The 20,451-nt window shown below is 35.4% G+C and overlaps 1 protein-coding gene across 3 annotated transcripts in view; it reads left to right on the forward strand.

The window, feature by feature from the left end:
• The window catches only part of DNAJC10 (DnaJ heat shock protein family (Hsp40) member C10), a 44,592-nt gene extending 25,560 nt beyond the window's left edge, over positions 1-19,032 (forward strand). For all 3 annotated transcript variants that reach the window (XM_090281392.1, XM_090281401.1, XM_090281407.1), the window contains exons 14-23: positions 4,188-4,315; positions 5,284-5,400; positions 8,744-8,845; positions 11,978-12,133; positions 13,091-13,224; positions 14,165-14,218; positions 14,482-14,629; positions 15,322-15,441; positions 17,195-17,299; positions 18,442-19,032. In XM_090281392.1, coding sequence (XP_090137518.1) covers positions 4,188-4,315; positions 5,284-5,400; positions 8,744-8,845; positions 11,978-12,133; positions 13,091-13,224; positions 14,165-14,218; positions 14,482-14,629; positions 15,322-15,441; positions 17,195-17,299; positions 18,442-18,453 — 1,076 coding nt within the window. In that variant the 3' untranslated portion in view covers positions 18,454-19,032. The remainder of the gene's footprint in view (positions 1-4,187; positions 4,316-5,283; positions 5,401-8,743; positions 8,846-11,977; positions 12,134-13,090; positions 13,225-14,164; positions 14,219-14,481; positions 14,630-15,321; positions 15,442-17,194; positions 17,300-18,441) is intronic.
• The last annotated feature ends 1,419 nt before the right edge of the window (positions 19,033-20,451 follow it).

The following is a 20,451-nucleotide window of genomic DNA, read 5'->3' on the forward strand; positions in this document are numbered from 1 at the left end:
TTTCTTTATCTTCTTAGAGCAGACCCTTTAGCATCTCTTGCATTGCTGGTTTGGTGGAGATGTATTCTTTTAGCCTTCTTTTGTCTTGGAAACTCCTTATTTCACTTTCCATTTTGAATGAGAGCCTTGCTGGGTAGAGTATTCTTGGTTGTAGGCCTTTGTTTTTCATTGCTTGGAATATTTTTTGCCATTCCCTTCTGGCTTGTAGTGTTTCTGCTGAGAAATCTGATGATAGCCTTATTGGAGCTCCCTTGTATGTTATTAGTTGTTTCTCTCTTGCTGCTTTTAGGATTCTCTCTTTGTCTTTGAATGTTGGCATTTTAATTATGATGTGTCTTGAAGTGGGCCTGTTGGGGTTCATCTTCATTGGGACCCTCTGTGCTTCCTGGACTTGCATGATTCTTTCTCTCTTCATGTTAGGGAAGTTTTCTGTCATTAGTTTTTCAAAGAGGTTTTCTATCCCTTGCTCTTCTTCTCCTTCTGGAATTCCTATGATACGGATATTATTACGTTTCATGTTGTCCTGCAGCTGTCTTAGAGCCTCTTCAGTCTTGTTCAGTCTTTTTTCATTTTGTTGCACTGTCTGTGAGTTTTTGTCTACATTGTCCTCCAGCTCGCTGATCCGATCTTCTGCTTCCTCTAGCCTGTTTTTAATTCCTTCTACTGTGTTCTTCAATTCAGAGATCGTATTCTTCATTTCCTCCTGGCTCTTATTGATAGCTTCTATGTCCTTTTTGATGCTGGTGTAATTCTCAGTAAGTTCCTTGTAGTTTTTCTGGAGTTCTTTGTAGTTTCCGCTGAGCTCATTGAGCTTCTCCATAATCCATGCTTTCAATTCCATATCTGATAGTTGACTCCCTCTATTTCATTTAGCACTCTTTTTGGGGATTCTACCTTTCCTTTCGACGGGGGGTTGTTTCTCTGTCTCCCCATTTTTGTGACTCCTATTGTTTGTTGTTGCTTCTTAGAATGATCTGCACTTCCTGGATCTGCCCCTGGTGGCGTCAGATCCTGTACCAGTCTGGGCCTAGGCAGCCTGTTGGAGACTTCCAGGGATCTACTGCCTTTGTCTGGCTTCTTAGTTGTTAATCTATTCAATCTGTGATTAGCTGTCAGGCTTAAGGACCGTGGGTGTGGCAGCTTAATTCCTGTAGGCTGGGCTTTTGCTTCCCCTCAGGCTGACGCCACTTGGAGGGGAATGGTCTACCCGCAGTGTGGGGATGAGTCAGCACTGGGACCTGGCAGGCCGCTTCCCCAGCTCTCCCCTCAAAGCCACCACACCAAACTCTCCCCAAGTGTCTCTAGTCCTCTCTGCCTTCCCTCTGCTTGAGCCCAGGGTAAGTGGGAGCCAAAATATTTTCGTATGTGATCCACTTAACAGTTCTTTTTCTCCAGCTGTTTCTCTCTGGCTAGCAAGAAACCCTGTGGCTTTTCGCTTTTCTCAGCTGGATACTATTTTACTTTCCACTCTGTTGCTGTAGGCTGGGAAGCCCAGCTGGAGGTTTAGACCCTGCCCTTCTCAGGGAGAATCCCCGGCTGCTGAGCTGTTTCTCAGTCCCTTCAGCTGCCACCCGTGTGAGCCCAGCCAGCCCTTCCGCGTCTCCGCACTCCCTACCGGTCAAGTTGTGATGTAGCGGCCTTTTCTGTCTCTCTGTGGTTATAAGACTTCTTTCCAGCTAGTTTTCGGTTGGTTATTCCAGATGATTTCTCCAAAATTAAGTTGTAAACCCAGACTGGTCCTGGGAGGAGGTTAGTGTAGCTTCCACTTACTCCTCTGCCATCTTGGATCCCCCACCATTCTTAATCTCTACCTTGAAGGACACTATGGACTAGTAGGGAAAGCAGACAAGTGAATGTCAGGTTTTTAAATGTCTGAAGTGAGGAGCATTATCTATTTCTAAGTAATAAATTACCACAAAACTTAGTGACTTAAAAAACAAACAATTATAAATTCAGTGTCTCTTGTTCAGGAATCTGAGAAGAGCTTAGCTGAGTAGTTCTGGCTCAGGTTTTTTCATGAGGTTGTGGTCAAGGTAGGTGAGGGCTATAGTCATCCGAAAGGTAGAATGAGGCTGGAGGATTTGGTTCCAAGCTGGCTCATGGGATAGTCAGGAAGCCTCAGTTTCTTCTTACATGAGTCTATAGGGCTGCTCACAATATGGCAGCTGGCTTCTCCAGAATGAATGATCAGAGAGAGAGACACACACACACAGAAGCCACAATATCTGTTATAATTGGATCCCACATTCACCATATTCTGTTGGTCACATGGTACAACAGTGGTAAGAGTACATGAGGTAGAGATCACTGGGGGCTGTTTTGGGGACTGTCTACCACAAGAGAGAAGCATGGCTTACACTTAGGAGGAATAATTTGCTGAGGTTAGAGAAAGCAATCTCTTCATTGAGATCTAAAGTATAAGTAAAGGTTACTTAAGTAAAGAGGTGGCAAAAACATTCTAAGCAAAGAAACCAGCAGTCGTATTCATGGACTCTTAAGAGAAAGCAAGAATTTTAGGATAGTTGGAATGTTGAATGTTGGAAAAGAAAGAGACTTGAGGCTGGAGAGGGCACCAGGGGTTCAAATTATTTGTTACCTCTCTCAGGTAAAGGGATTTGGACTCTAGGCTGAGGGTGAAGCAGCAGAGGCATTCATGAATTTAAGCAGAGATATGATTTTACTAGTTCTACATTTTAGAAAGGTGACTGGAAGCCTAGAGTGGATAGAAGCAAGAATGGAAGAAGGGAGAGAAGGTAGAAGCCTGATGCAATAATTTTGTAGGAAAAAAAATCACTGCTTATCTAAATAATGTAATATGGATGGGAAAAGTGGGCAGATTTTTTAAATACCAAGAATACAAAATCAATAAAACTTGATGATTGTTTTGATGTGGGAGAATAAGAGGAGAAGACGAAGTTTCTGACTTGGTGAATTGGCAGTTGAGGAACTACATCATTGCCTACAGAGAACACTGGAGGAGGAGTTGATGTGAAGGAGACACCCCCAGTTCACAATTGAATATAGGCCTGGGGGCTAAAAATGTAAATATAAGTAATCATCATATCAAGAAATTGAAGCTTTGAGGGAGGCTGAGCTTGTCTGAGTGGAGAGAGAGACAAGATCAAGGCCCTAGGGATCACTTTTAAGGGACAGGCAAAGAGAGGAATTTATTAAACAATTCAAGAAGCAGCAGCTGAAGAGTAAAAAAAAAAAACGGGCAGGAGAATGTGGTGTCATTATCACTGTATTTAAATATTTGTGAAATTGTCTCCTCTACTGGGCTGTAAGCTCAACGAGAAGGACTGTACCTTTTTTATTTTTGCATGCCTTGCAGCATTTAAAACAGGGCCTGACACATAATAGGTACTTGGCTTATTATTGACTATTGAGTGAATAAGTCAAAGGGCACATGGGAAAATGGACTATGTGCTGGTTGAGAAAGCTGTTATTTGTCAAGCCCAGTACATAATCTTTAGGCAATGGCAGCAATATTAATGTATTTTGTGGTGGCAGTGTAGAAAATAGAGGAGTTAAGAAAGAGCAGAAAGACTAACTTAATTATTGCAGTAGGCCATACTGAATTTAGGCAGTAGCCTAAATTGAGGATGGCGATCACAAGAGACAGAATGGATGGAGTTATAAGGGCAGAGAAAGAAGGCAAAAAACACTCTGGGAAATCTTACTTAGGCACCTAGTAGATAATTATGTCATTGCCAAGATAGGGAAAGTAAGGAGCAATTTTGGGGAAAAATAACTTCAGTTTGGATGTATTATTATGTTTGAAATGTTTATATGATTCCAGATTAATTTTTCCACTAGCTAGTTGGTAATACAGGTTTTGAATTCATAATAGAAGTCTAGGTTGAAGAAGCAATTAAAAGTTAGTCCATAGGAATAGATCAGGTAAGCATAAAGAACTCAACACTGCAAGGAAGCTATAATTCTGTCTCTGAGGAAACAACAGTCTTAAAGACATCTTGACATTTTAACTGGGTCCTCCCAGAAACAGAAGAATAAAGGAAAGGGTACTCCTGTATATATAGCTTACAGAACCTTTAAACCTCACCAAAATCAATTTGTTCAGAAGTTTATCTTCCTTTAATATTTTAAGCATAAAAACTTTTAAGTGTTTTTATAAATAAAAGGCAGAATGTGGATCTTAACTTTTCTCTTACTCAATTTCAAAGGAAAGAAGATTCTATATGATATACTTGCCTTTGCCAAAGAAAGTGTTCATTCTCATGTTACCACACTTGGACCTCAGAATTTTCCTGCCAATCACAAAGAACCATGGCTTGTTGATTTTTTTGCCCCTGTAAGTTGTTTTTATCTGTCAAAATTCATTATTGTCAGATTTTCTCTTGTTAAAGCAAAAAGACATTTTCTACATAACCTTGAACCATGGGTACTAGAATTGTGTTGTGCAGTTTTGGCTGCTACCATGTACTGCATCTAAGAGAGCAGTGATGTACTTGCCTCTCTGAGGATTAAGTATATGAGGTCTGTCCAGAGGGTATCCGGCCACATATTATGAAAAATAGAGACATTTATTGAATGAGATAGAAGAAACATTGTCCATAGAACAATGACACTTCACTCCCCTTCATAGTAGGCACACAGTTCTCCCAATCGCCATCAGCTGCCCCATCATATTTTCCTGAATCTCACTGATGGTCTGAAATTTCTTTCCTTTCAAAGGTGGTTTTAGTTTGGAAAAAGCCAGAAGTCGCAGGACACCAAGTCTGAGCTGCAGAGGGGCTAGGTCACCTGGGTGATTTGATATTTTGTCAAAAAACTCTGCGCAAGATGTGATGCATGAACAGGCATATTGTTGTGATGAAGCTGCCAATCACCAGTTGCCCATAGCTGCAGCCTTCTGAATCATCTGAATAGTTTCCACAGAGGAATGTTCAAGCTTCAAACAAAATTTGATGCAGATTTGTTGCTCTACTTGCCCAGTCATTTTGAATGCAATGGCCACACACAGTACACATACTTATCTGTGACCTCCACCCCCACTAACTAGTACAGTGAAGTTGTCATTGTTCACACATGCGCATTCCAGTCCACTCTCCTTGGCTGCCAAGTTACATCAATGTTGCACAAAATGTTCTTGTTTTATTGACAATGGCTGAACTTTTTCCAGACAGACCTCATATACAGACATAAGATTTGCAACTAAGTGTGTTTTGTCTTACTTAGCATATTGCTTTTTGCAAAAATGATGGGGGTTTTTGTTTGTTTCATTTGGCTCAGTGCTTATGAATACTTTTTCTTTTATAGTGGTGTCCACCGTGTCGAGCTTTATTGCCAGAGTTACGGAAAGCATCAAAGCATCTTTATGGTCAGCTTAAGTTTGGCACACTAGATTGTACAGTTCATGAGGGACTCTGTAACATGGTAAGGCAAAGTATTAAAAATGTATTCTAATTAATTAATATTTAATAAAATAATGTTTTTCAAACATACATCTACATTTAGAATAGTAAATTGTTTAAACAAATTTCAACAAAATCAAACAAAATTGATGGATTAAAGCATGGGTAATATATGTAATTAAATGTAGATATGGTTTTATTTATTAAACTCAGGAAAATATTTAGTTGACTTGATAAAATATACGTTTTTTTTTAATTATTTAAGATCTTTATTTTTTTTAACTTAATATTACCTTTTGGCAGTCTACAGCTTTATTCTTTGGCTTTCCTTGTAATAGTGTAGCTAATTAGAAGGAAATTAAAACAATGAATGAGATATGAGGTTAATTAATATTCACGCTTTAGTTCCAAGAAGTACTAGAAATTTTATGCCTCGTGATGAAAGTATACAATGCTCCCTATCAAATAGTTTTGGAAAAAAGTTAAATCTAAATAAAATCAAGTCGTCATATCTATCGGTATATAGAAAATCCAGTGACAGCGATGAACAGGTTAAGTGACAGCATAGGCATGCAATTTGCAAATCCTGGACATAGAGGTCTTTATAGGACGAACACCTAGTTTATTGGACAGCTTTTTTGTAAGGAGAAGAGGATTAAGGACTTCAAAGACATACCATTCAAATCCAAGTTTAGGCCTCATGTGGATGCAGCTCAGACAAACCAACTACAAAAATAAAGAGCGAATTGTGGAAAAATGAACATTGACAGCATATCTGATGATTTTCAGGAATTATTAACTTTTAGGTATGAAAATGATAGTGTGGTTATATTTGGGGGAAAGTCCTTATATTTTAAATATACTGAAATATTTATGGGTGAAATGATAAATTATCTGGAATTTTCTCTTAAGACTAGAGTGGAAGGAGGTATAGATGAATTAAGGGTAACCATGAGTGAATGATTGTTGTAGCTACAAGAGTACAAGAGACTTTATTATTCTCTGCTTCTGTGTGTGTTTTAAATTAAAATTCATAAAAACTAGAGTTTTTAAAAAGATAAATGGGAGTAAATGTAGGATGAAATGTTTATGGCATCTGTGTGAAGACTTAATTTTCTCACTCTTCACACACTTGAAAACTAAATATAAAAATCAATGAATGTGAATTAATTTGACTATATTACATGGTAAAACTACTGCCAAAAAGATACTATAAACTTAAGAGAACAGGCTCAGGATGTTTTTGTAGCACATAAAACTGACAAAGCCTTAGTGTCCAGAATATTTAAAGACTATAGATCAATTTTTTTAATAGAAAAAAATTTATATATTGCAAAAGAAATCCAGAAAACGTGAAAAATGTTCAACTTCACTGGTCATCAAGAAAGTATAAATTACAAAAATAGCCCTATATCCTCCCCATCTATCAAATTAACAAAAAATTTTGAAATCTCACAATAACAAGTATATGGATTAATTAATTATCTAGTCACACAGTGGAATATTTAAAACCCGATCTATCTTTACCAGCATGGGTAAATATCAAAAATACAATGTAAAATGGTAAAAAAGCAGGCTGCAGGACAGTATAAAGAGTATGCTAAAATACAGAAAACTTTTAAGTGCTCAAACTTTACAGGTTGCTCCTAGTGTCGGGAATGAACTTCAACAATCTACCAGTGTGGCAAAAAAGTTAATTTCCCTTCAATACAGGGGAGGGATGTGTGGGTATTTGTTAGATTATTCTCTTCTTATTTTTTTGAAATTTTATTAAAATAATTTTAAAATGAAATAAATAAGGCCTTTGGTTTTGAATGTCTTATATGTGGCTCTGAAAAAGATGCTAAAGAAAGATAAACAATAATTATCTTAATTTGAATTCTTCTAGTTTTTCTACTTTTTATCTCAACTATTAAATAGCTTATAGGTAATTGAGTAAACTGCAAGGGTATGAAACTATGGTATCAGTTCACCCAGAACATGCCAGCATTCACTACTCACTAATTGATGGGTCTTTACCAAGTCAATTAGCCTCTCAAAACCTCAGTTTCCTCATCTATAAAGTTGACTTAGTAATTTTAGCTGCTCAATAGCATTGTAAGAAACAGATTAGAAACTAGATGCTTAAGTGCTGAAAGGGTGCTAGAAACATAGTAAGAGCTTGTTCGATGTTAGGTTTAATTGTTTTGTTCATGTAATGAATTATTGACATTGGCACTAATCTTACAAAAGTTTGATAAATGTTTCCTTTTTGTTTTTTCTAAACTTACTTTTGAGCCCTGACTGCAGTGGCTCAGTTGGGTTGGGAGTTGTCCCGCAAACCAAAAGGTTGGCGGTTCGATTCCCAGTTAGTGCATGTACCTGAGTTATGGGCCAGGTCCCCTCTCTCTAAAAGTGAATAAATAAAATCTAAAATTATTTTTGATTTCTAATCAAAGATTCCATTTTGCTAGTAAGTGTGTCAGCTTTAAAGGTGTAAAATTCAGCTACAGCAAATCTACATATCTTTTTATAACTTTTTAAAGAATAAATAAAAATTAAAACTAAAGAAATGCTTCCATACTTTGTGTTAATTCTAAGGAGGAAATTGCAGTATTTTGTACCATAAAAGCTATCTTGAATATAAAAAATTAAAAGTGGCCACATTCTTAGATCATGATTCATAATCTTTTAACTTAAAGTGTAGTTGTGTTCACATTAATTATTAATGCTATTGTAGCCCTGGCTGCTGTGGCTCAGTGGATTGAGCGTCAGCCTGGGAGCCAAGTGTCGCTGGTTCAATTCCCAGTCAGGGCACATGACTAGGTTGCACATCAGGTCCCCAGTTGGGGGCGCAAGTGAGAGGCAACCACACAGTGATGTTTCTCTCCCTCTCTTTCTCCTTTCCCCTCTCTCTAAAAATAAGTAAAACAACAAACAAATACATAAATTATTATTTTTTAATTATTAATGCTATTCTATTTTCTTGATTTTCTACTTCTAGACAAATTAGAATATTTATTATGGCTTCAGAAAATGACTTATGCTAGAAATTAGCCTGCTCTTTACAGCCTCATGCATCTTATTTCTGGAGAGTAAAAAGGCACCCAGCTCATAATTACCAATGCTCACTTCTCTGTGTTTCATGCCTATGGATTTTATGTCTAATTGAGTACCTATAAATAAGGGTTAGGTATTCGTCAGTACAACTGTGAATCTTATTTCCTTTGCAAAAGTTGTCCAGGCTAAAATTTTTCAGTCACCAGCAATTTAGCGATAGGTTTTTTAAATCTTGTTACTTAAATAAAGGCAAGCTGGTTATAAATTTGAAACAAATGGGTTAAATGTATAAAATCATGTTTAAGTTGTCTTTTCATTCTTAACAGTATAACATTCAAGCTTACCCAACAACAGTGGTGTTCAACCAGTCCAACATTCATGAATATGAAGGACATCATTCTGCCGAACAGATCTTGGAGTTCATAGAGGTATTTTAAATTAATTCTATAGTATTATAAAATATAGAGGTAATTAAGTTCATGGCTATAAGTCCTTCTGTAGATGTATATATTTGTATAAATATTTAATCATGTTTAATAACAGGATTTATTCTTTTTATGACAAAACATTATTTTCTGACAAGAAAATGAATTTCTTAAATTTTTCTAATGTTTTATTTTATACTTACTATAAACACTAAGAGTAAGTCTGTGTTTTGTTTATTACCTAGTCGAGTGCCTTGTACTTAGTAGACACAACTATTTATTGAATACATGAAATTATATTTTCATAAAACTTTGCCACCCCTCCTCCTGCCACCCCCATGTTTTCTCAGATAGAACCACCACAGCTTACTTCTTTTAGGTCCCATATAGATGAGATAGGAGTAAGCGCATTATTATCCAGGAAATGTGTGGGCGGGTAAGGGCAGTCTAACCCAACCCCCACTGGAGGGGCTCTTTCAAACCTGGGCAGCTCTGCCAGGCCTGGGTGATTAGCACAGAAGTGCCCTGTACCTATAACATCTCCTTATTTTCCACCAATAGCCTTGCTTGGCTAAAATAGTTAACAGGGGCTTCCTAAGAATGAAAATTTTTTGCTTATTATTTATGTAGTGACCATTCTATTTTCTTTACTATTCTCTCCCGTCTCCTCCAGAATCATAGTTTTTGGTTTTGATATTTTCCCCCAGTGAAGCTAACATCTTCCTTAATATTACCCAATCATGATAGACTGAAGCTTTGTTAAAACAGCCTTTGAAACAGTGATCTGTAGAGAGGTTGTGCAGTATCTTCCAGTCAATATCAGGAAAATAAATGAGCAGGCTTTCCATTATTAATTAAAGGACCATTTTCCAAACCATTCATTGGTTTCAGAACTGAATATATGGCTTATGCAGGCAGCTCTTAGAAATCTTGCCTCATCTACTTATAATCTTAAATAAAGTTGCCTCTTTTTAGAAACAGGAACAAAATGTACCTTGATTTATGAAAACTGATAGTCAAAATCAAAACTTATTTTATTAAGTATATTTTATTGATTATGCTATTACAGTTGTCCAGATCTTTTCCCCCTTTGCCCCTCTCCATCAGATACCCCCTTCCCTCTAGCAATCCCCCCACCTTAGTTCATGTCCATGGGTCGTGCATATAAATTCTTTGGCTGCTCCATTTTCTATACTATTCTTAACTTCCCCCTGTCTATTTTGTACCTACTAGTTATGCTTCTTAGTCCCTGCACCATTTTCCCCATTCTCCCCCTTCCCCCTCCCAGCTGATAACCCTATAAATGATCCCCATATCTATGATTCTGTTCCTGTTCTGCTTGTTTGCTTAGGTTTGTTTGTTTGTTTTAGATTCAATTGTTGATAGTTGTGAACTTGTTGCCTTTTTAGTGCTCATGGTTTTGATCTTTTTCATAAATAAGTCCCTTTGACATTTCCTGTTATAATGGCTTGGTGGTGATGAACTCCTTTAAATTTACCTTGTCTGGGAAGCACCTTATCTGCCTTTCCATTCTAAATGATAGCTTTGCTGGATAGAGTAATCTAAGTTGTAGGTCCTTGCTTTTCATTACTTTGTATACTTCTTGCCTGGAAAGTTTCTTTTGAGAAATTAGCTGATAGTTTTATGGGAACTCCTTTGTAGGTAACTCTTCTTTTGCTGCTTTTAAGATCCTCTCTTTATCTTTAACCTTTGGCCTTTTAATTATGGGGTGTCTTGGTATAGTCCTTTATAGGTCCAATTTATTTAGGACTCTGTGCTTCCTGGACTTGTATGTCTATTTCCTTTGCCAAATTAGGAAAGTTTTCTTTCACTATTTTTTTAAATAAATTTTCAATTTCTTGCTCTTCCTCGTCTCCTTCTGGCATTGCTATGAGTCAGATGTTGGCATGTTTGGAGATGTCCCAGAGATTCCTAAACCTATCCTTGTTTTTTTGAATTCTTGTTTCTTTTTGTTCAGGTTGAATGCTTATCTTTTTTCCTTATGTTCCAAATCATTGGTTTGAATCCCGTCTTCCTTCCCTTTTCCGTTGGTTTTCTGTGATTATTCTTTATTTCACTTAGTGTAACCTTCATCTCTTCCTTTATTATTATTATTATTTTTTTTTTTTTTTTTGCCATACTCAGGAATTCTCTGAGCATCCTGATAACCAGTGTTTTGAACTCTACATCTGATAGCTTGGCTACCTCCATTTCGCTTAGTTCTTTTTGGGGGGTGTTGTTCTGTTCTTTCATTTGCGCCATATTTTTTTGTCTCCTCAATTTGACAGCCTCCCTGTGTTTGTTTCTGTGTATTAGGTAGAGCTGCTTTTACACCCTGTCTTAGTAGCATGACCTATGTAGCAAAAGCACCTATAAATTGTGTGGGGCGGAGCCTTAGGTCATTCACCACTTAGTAGCTCTGTGAGGAGGTCTCAGAGAGGGATCAGTGCACCCGCCTGCCTCCAGCGGTTCACACTGCACTCACACCATTTCCAGTCACTTTACCCCCTACCCATGTGCAACTGGCACCCTGCCAGCTGCTGGCCCTTTAAATAGAGACAATCCAGGAGACAGTTTGGCAGTTTCTTCTGCCTCCCCAACCTTCACTGGTTTTTACAGCCAGGGGTAACAGGGGTCTACCTTCCTGGTGCTAGAACCCTGGACTGTGCGATTTGGCCTGGGGCTGGGATCACTGGTTCCCAAGGTATCCCTCCCGTCCGTTCTGCTGCTGCCACCTTTTGGCACCACACCGCCTCTCCACCTGTCTACGCAATTCCGCCCCTCCTACCCGTTGGATGAATGTGTCGTCTTTAATACCTTGGTTGTCAGACTTCCATACAGCTCGATTTTATGATGGTTCTTGGTGTTATTAGCTTTGAGATCTGGTTATAATTCTTTCTTTGGTTGCACAAGGAGGCAAAAGCATGTCTGCCTACACCTCAGTCTTCACATCCAAACTTGATAGGGATTATTTCTTCCTTTTAAAAGTAATCACTATAGATTCTCTTTAAAATATCCTTAAGTATCTTTTTATCATTCAAAAACAAATTTTTCTAATGACAAATACCAATAATTTGCCAAGAACATATGAACAATTCTTTTATATCTGTACAATGAAAGCTGTGTTGCCTTTAGGATCTTATGAATCCTTCAGTGATCTCCCTGACACCCAGTACTTTCAAAGAACTAGTGAAACAAAGAAAGCATGATGAAGTCTGGATGGTGGATTTCTATTCTCCATGGTGTCATCCGTGTCAAGTTTTAATGCCAGAATGGAAAAGAATGGCTCGGGTATAGTAAACTAGTTTATTTTAAATCTTAACATTTACTAAGAATGTTTATTTAACAGAATCATTTTGAAACTGAGACGAGTAAATCCACCTCTAGATTATAAGTTACTTAATAACAATTCTGGTCATACCACTTATTTTCAACTCAGTTTCTGTCTGTTAGCTGACTGGTAGAGAATAAATACCCTTTTTGTGTGTCACTCCGAACATATTTAACCAAATTTCTGCCAAGGTCGCCCCAAAGTTCTCCTTTATTTTCGAATAAAATATATTTACTATTTTTATTTTTACATCTTAAATATAGTTTCTTCACAATATTATAGGACTTAAAGGTAAAAAAAAAAGTCTTGATTTACAACATGTTGGATTTTTTTAATTTCATACAAATAGACATACAGTGTTATATAAATCATGAAAGATTGGAAGGGTTATTTAAATACCGCAATAGAAAGTGCAGTAACTATTATATATTTATTTCTAAGATTTAAAAAAATGAACAAACCTATGACTAAAATGATTTCTGATATCTTTTGAGGTAATACAATTTTGTGCTTTTTTCATTAAAATTTTAAAATTCAGGTATGAATCACTATGCTACCCGCAGCCTGTGTCTCCATTCGAAAAAGTAACTCTTTGAAATACCATTGCCAAGACCTTCCTTAGTTCTTGGTTTTAATACTTTGAATTTTAGAAATAAATTATTTTCCCTATGTAATAACTAAATGAAATCAATTATTTAATAAGCAATAATTGCAGTAAGTTCTTAACTGCAAAATTAGATCTGCAGTTTATAATCAATTATGTGTTAAGCTCTTACTAATTTTTATTTGATGTAAACCACTGATAAATGATATAATAACTATCCTAAAGTGACAGTTTCTCTATTGAAAATATATATAGTTATGGGGGTAATTTTATTCTTACCACTTTGACCTTTTCATTTTTTCTTCTTTTATAGACATTAACTGGACTGATCAATGTGGGCAGCATAGACTGCCAACAGTATCATTCTTTTTGTACCGAAGAAAATGTTCAAAAATACCCTGAGATAAGATTTTTTCCCCCCAAATCAAATAAAGGTTATCAGTATCAGTAAGTATTGTTTAAAATTTGAAGGCATTTATTATAACCATTTATTTATACAGTTAAAATTTAAAGTTATCCTAAATAAATCAAAGTAAACCCAAAAAATAATTTTGGGGGGGCTCCATGATTAAGATAGTGTGCTAATGAGAACTTCAGAAGATGAAAAGAGAATTGAACCAGTTCCACTGTTCATGAAGCTGATACTCTGGTAAGGAAGAAATAAAAGAAAGAGCTAACATTTATTAGGTCCCCTGCTAAGTTTGAGGTATTATACTCGATCTTTTCTTACATTATTTCCACTGTTCTGAGACATACACTGAGAAACAAAAATTATTACCCTTCCTGTTATTACAGATATCAAAGACCTTAGATCACAGCTGCTAAGGTTGGATGTTGGGGTTTGAACCCAGGTCTGTCTTAGTGCCCATTTTTCCATAACACCATGTGGTTTTTCAGGTAGAAAAATGAAAAAAAGCAAGGCCGAATATATTGGATATTTAACAAGTAAAAATGAACCATGGATTTCAGAGGCATAAGGGATCACAACTATGAGGAAAAAAATCATGAAATGCTTCATTTGTGAGGTGGCTTTTGATATTGCTCTTAAAAATACGTAGGAATTTTACAAGACAGTTATAACTGGAGTAAAGGTCTGGAAACTAAAGGCTTCGACACTTTGAGTTTTGTCAACTCATGGGTCTATAGGTGTCCCGCGAGCAGCTAGGCCTTGAGGTCAGTGTGGAGTGCAAAAATATATTAAGAATAGTGAAAAATGTACTTGGGAAGCCATGTAAGTAGTGTTTGTATTTAGTTTTATCTGAGAAGAGAGATGCTAAAGTCATTGGACTGAATTTATCTTTTAAATTGTTACAATGAGATTGTTTTCTGAACATAGCCAATAATGGAAAATACTATTTACAACTTATATATTTCTTCTTCTTTTTAGTAGTTACAATGGTTGGAATAGGGATGCCTATTCCCTAAGAATCTGGGGTCTAGGGTGAGTAATTAAAATATATGTCATTGTATAAAATGAATTTAATGTTATCTTCCTCTTGTGTCTTTACTTAAATTTACTGTGAGTTGTTTGCAATTCTAGCATTGTAAAGCATTTAGTAAAGAATTATAATTCACCGATAACGTTATAGTTTATTACACTGTCATTCTTTGAAGTCATTTCTAACTTAGAAAGTTTGCAGTTTTTATATTTTAGAAGTTTGCTTTGGTTTTGTATAATGAAAAATAATTAATTCCTTGCCACAGATTTTTGCCTCAAGCATCTGTAGATCTAACATCTCAGACCTTCAATGAAAAAGTTTTACAAGGGAAAAACCATTGGGTGGTTGACTTCTATGCTCCTTGGTGTGGACCTTGCCAAAATTTTGCTCCTGAGTTTGAGCTCTTGGCTAGAGTAAGTCTTGTCTAGCTTCTTAAATAAGTTATAGTTACATACTCATTTTAATAATCAGCTAAAACATTATAAATACTTGCTTTTCTTAAATGTTTCTTCTGAATTTTAAAAACTATTTCATTTTAGTTACTAATCTTTGCAGTAAATTTTATTCTTTATTAAAAAATTTAGCTAGCATCTTCTCTGCCTTGGATGACAACATCATCTACCTAACCTTAACAGCCAGAAGCTTCACTTCTGCATGTTCCCCATTTCCTTTTGCTGAGGTTAGAAAGGAATCCTTTTTGAATGTATTTGTATGTACTGAAGAGAGTGAGAGATCTGACAGGGAGGGTGTAGCTGAAGTGGTCAGCCTCCCACAAGGTGAGTGCAGACAGAACCTGAAATGTTTGTGCTGTGATGGGCAAGGGTTGGTTACCAGGAAGGAGTTGAGATAGTTTAGGGTAAAGATTCTTAATATACTTGGTAAGGCAGAGGAGAGTTTAATTGCTTTTGGAGAGGTGGTGCTGGACAAATGGGAATATAAAGAGCCAGTAAGAATTTGGAAGCAATCTTATTTGATTGGACTAAATTTTCAAAATAACAAACCTCTAGGGTTTTTAAAGATTGAAATTTTTAGTATCATCTTGTTTTGTGATTCCCTAAATACATTATACCAAAGAGAATAGTAAATCATATTTTTCTTTTTTCAGATGATTAAAGGAAAAGTGAAAGCTGGAAAAGTAGACTGTCAGGCTTATGCTCAAATATGCCAGAAAGCTGGTATCAGAGCCTATCCAACTGTTAAATTTTATCCCTACGAAAGAGCAAAGGTGCGTACAGGTTTTTCCTTTATGTTCCTTCCCATTAGCAGGCCAAGCTTTTTTCTAGTTTCTTCTCCCTTTGTCATTATTTTATTGCACATCACTGAAACAAGGTCCTTTTACATATACACTACATGATTTAAGTTTTTTTGTCCCACAATTGATGTAATCTCCATTATCTTAAAATTTTCATACTCATGAATAGGAAAATTACTCAAGTGACATAGCAAAATAATAATAGTGGTTTTCTATGGGCGATAGAATTCAAAGTACTTACTTTCTGTTTAGTTTTGTATTTCCTACTTTTATGGAATTAACATATATTACCTTTATAATTAATTATTTTTTCCAGGAAAGGATAATATACTACTGTACTTTTGCAGTAGCCTTAGCACGTGAGCATTAATATTTATTAATTGTTCAGACTACAAGATAAAAGTTAAGGTCCCTTAGTTCAGTCATAATTCATTTTTTGAGTCAATGACTTTTTTTATTTCCAACAAGAAACAAGGTATCTACCAATGAATGGCTCTTAAAATTGAGGTGAAAATGTCTATGATTATTAATACAAAGGCATATATATGTCTGTCAACCAGTATAATTGCTGACTGGAAAGTACTCATGACCTTTGCTGTCTTCCCAAGTAAAAGAATAACATTTTTGACAATAGAATAAATATTTACTTTGTACTATATTCATCTTTGCTGGTAAAACATGAAATAAATAATTTCAAATATTTTAACATGTACTTTTTGAGAAAGAATACCAGATTAAGATCTCATTTTTTATTGGTAATTATAATTATTTTAAAATAGAGCTAAATAAAGAAATTAAATGATGAATTTCAGAAATCTAGGATTGTTAGACATCTAGATTTTTCAGTGAAGGATTTTGATTAGTCTAAGAGGCTAACTATCTTAAGAACAGCCTAGGGTAGACATAATTTGAGGGGAAAGGAGCTTATACCTGAGCCCAAGTCTTCATTACTTTGAAATTACTGGCTCTACTTTCCAATTTTCAGAACAACTGAGAAATCAGTGACATAAATAGGGCATTTTCGTGTAAAATGATGTTGGGGAAATATTGATATAATGAGCAGTCACAGAAATAATAAGGCTATAGAGAGAGCTCTTTGAAAAGATGATGTTACCATGTGTCTAGACAAGTCCAGAGGAAAGATTAGGACCCAGAATATCCTGGTCCAAACTGAAAGACAGGGTGGCATCCAGAAGTCTAGGCCAGAGCAAAATAATGATTGGATTAAACAGAAATACAAACTCAGGTGGGCAGCCATACAAAGAAACAAAATCCTGACCTACAAATGTGGGGTTCCCTCCAGTAAGAGTTCAGTACATTGACCTGTTCCCTCCCCTGCTTTTTAGCCACCTTCCTGCTGTGGGCATATGAGAACCAGGGATATACATTGTTTTCCATTACTATAATCAGTCATGGTTTTGTCTGTGCCAGTGATTATGTTAGAATGATTTGAGCCCTCTGGGCATATCTTTTTTTACACGATTTAGATGTTTTGAGGCATTTGGAGTTAGCAGTGCATTTTTCCCAAGGAATTGATTTACATGTTCCCATAACAGTATCATTAGTATTTATTTAAGGTAAATAATGGGTTAACTGTGCTTTTGTAGCATTACTTTCTTGAAGAAATTTGAGTGTCGAACACTTGGAACTTTCAGTAGCTTAGATGGAAATGTCATGTTTTAATTAGATACTTACAAGATTATAAAAAAAGTGTTTTTAATTTTAGAGAAATATTTGGGGAGAGCAAGTAGATTCCAGAGATGCAAAGGAGATTGCTAACTTAATATATGAAAAATTGGAAAATCTCCAGAAACATGGGACGAGAAATAAGGTAAGGACTGAATCTGGAGTTGACTTTGGCAAACATCATCTAAACTTATTCTTCCTACACTTTATATGTATCAGTAAACAGGTAAAATGAAACTTCAAAACATAGTGAGTAGTTGGAAATGTCTCCTTTGGAAAATATGAGAATCAGAACATAACCTCCACACACTGAAATGCTTAGAAATTTGGACAGTAAAACCACTTAACAAGAAGTAATGACTATGGTCAGAAATTATTTAAATTTTGTTCAAATATAAGTAAAGCATTGACTTGGTGGGAATAAATATACCGGAGCCTCTAAACACATTTGGACAGCAACTGTTGTTTTGTTCTTGGTATAGTCAGGAGATATTAGAGCCTATTTTCATCTTGGCCTCTCCTGGAGTATTTAACCTATCAAGCAGTGCAACCTTTTCCCTGCTATTATTTGGAAAGGCTGTTTATTTTTGTCTTCCTTAAATCACTGTCATTCTAGGACAGACTTAGAATAAAGAGTCCATGAATGTTAGAATGCTTTCTGAATGGGATTTAAGATAATTGCCTTTAAAGTTTCTTGGATTCTTTCCCTGTAATGTGAAAGGACAAAAGAACAGCACAGACTTCTGGCCCTTTAGAATCATTAGAACTACAGGTCTTATATAGAAAGCCTTAAAGCCTGCTTCCAGAATTATATTTTATCCAAACCTAAAAGATAGGAGAAAGATGATTATGAATCTTTATTTTCTTGGTTTCAGTAAACAAAAATGTTTCTCTGATAGTTTGTTTAGCTGTGTTTTTTCAACTCGTTTTATTTTTTAAATTGTGATTTTTATCTCGTTAAACATTTGAAATAGAAAACACTGTTACTCGTAAATCAGAATTTCTTAACTGAAATTAAGTTAAAGAGCACATCAAAATATGACTTTGAAAGTGTAAAACTATAATTGGTAGTATCTACCATGGGCGGGTAAGAACTATCTGATACCCTTGTCTCTAACATTGTTTTAGGTAGGTGAGGTGCATTTTTTATGTGCCATCATATAAGAACATAAAGTAATTGTTTTTGAGAAGATAAAGTTTTGGTTAGTTTATATTATTGTATTTTACCTTGTTTTTAATATTATAAACTCATGCTTTTCTCTTTCAATTACTTTTACATTATTGAAGGATGAACTTTAATGATACTGAAGATGAAGAAAAAATTGAAAAGAAATTCTGACAAGCGACATCAGAAGACATCTTTTTAGACTGTTACTACATGGTGGGACTAGAAGAACATTATATTGGACTTATAATTGCACCATCTAAATTCTGTAAAACTTTGGTATGAGTGAAGGCTCTGCAAGCTTTTTCTGAAAAGAGATCATAAATATTTTAGGCTTTGTAGACCATATGCAGTTCTTCATCACATATTTTTGTTTTGTTTTGTTTACAGCCCTTTGAAAAATGTAAAAACCATTCTTAGCTGAGGGCCATCCACTAATAGGCCACAAGACACATTCATGTTGCTGACTACTGGAAATGATGTTTGGGCTGGCTGGCTTGAACATGAGGTTACTCTGCTAGTACATACATACATGTCTAAGCTGTACAGTATAAACTTCATCACTTAAAAGTGTTGTGACTTGCCTGAAAAGGGAGAACTTGGTTTTCAGTCACCTGTTCTTCTAAAAATTCTTTAAAACTGATTCTCTAATCATGTGTTTCATTTCAAAAATACAATGTGGCAAAATAAACAGATATCCTATTTTCATGATGTATTATAGTGAACAGATCCTTCATTTACTTAAATGTTGAATAATTGATTTTAGTTTTTCACAACTGAGGAAAAAATTTTTACAGTCAACAACTATAAATTTCTACAGCATTTAAAAATACCCGAGGAAAGAAATTGTATAGCAGTTAACAGAGCACTGTAGAGTATACCAAGTATTTGGAGTTCTATATTTTAAGATATGTCTTAATTTATTTTCTAAGTATTTTCCATAAAAGTTTTCCCTGTAAGAAGAAATAACTTTGAAACATTTTCTAATATTTATGTTATTCCTTCTGGACTCTTTTGATGTGTATCCTTTGTTTACATTTGCCTTTTCGTTCATAGTTGTTTTTTACTCTTGTCTAATCTCTTCATTATCCAAACAGGAAAAATAACTTTGCAGTTTCGTTCACTATAATTCATGATGATACTGTGGTAATTCCAATTACTAATTTACTGTTGGAGGCTGCCGTGTTCAGATAAATATTGGCATAATAACAAGTTATTTTTGTAGAAAATTAAGTATATAAATCTAAGGATGGGATCTTTTAGTTTCTTAGTTGTTCAGACTCAATCCAAATATTGTTTCCTTGCATTTTAACAAAACGTTGTTAGATATAATTCAGGGTGTGTGAGATGGTAAAAATCCCAATATATCTAAATGGGTCAGTGAATTTCTAAAAAATAGTCTGTTTTCCCAAAAACCTATTAGGATTATGCTTTATTATATTGGAAGAGTTTTGTTTATTTTTTTAATACCACATTACCTCCTACCCCAATATTTCCCTATAAATATTTTACAGCTGCAGTTTATAGGAAAAAATAAGATTTTTTGTTTTCAGGTGTAACCCTATTCTTTAGAGTCTCTCCCATATTGTTTTTAGTGTATTTCTTAACTCCTTACCTTACATTTCATTTTACACATGTAGGCACATATAGAATAATCGCCACTTTGAGCCTTAATTTAACCTTGTTGATTTATGATCAGTGATGACAAGTGCCTTTTATTTATTAAATTTTCAAAGCCTAGAAAATTCTTTAAATTGGCTTGTTTCTACAAGAATCCCAAAATGGAATGCCCAAGGAAGTCCTGGTAAATATTTACTGAGTTACGTACCCGTTGTATGGATCCCATGTGTTGGGCATGAGGAAAGTGCAAACAGAACTGAAGGCAGTGGCCCCATCTCCCAAGTTTCTGTAACTCAACAGTTCCGACACTGAATCCGTAAACAAATATATAAGTAGCTGTATACTACTACCTATAAGTATCATTCCAAATCTAATTGAAAAACATCTTAAGCAGTACGTAAAGTAGTAAAATTACATGTCCTGTAATTTGGCCTAAGTATGTACCTCTGGAATGGGCTCTGAAGCCAGCACTACCTGAGAGTCATGTTAAGTAATATGTATCGTATCAGTAA

The sequence above is a fragment of the Furipterus horrens genome, unplaced genomic scaffold, assembly GCF_987537825.1.
Source record: "Furipterus horrens unplaced genomic scaffold, mFurHor1.1.pri manual_scaffold_1, whole genome shotgun sequence".
Lineage (NCBI taxonomy): Eukaryota > Metazoa > Chordata > Mammalia > Chiroptera > Furipteridae > Furipterus > Furipterus horrens.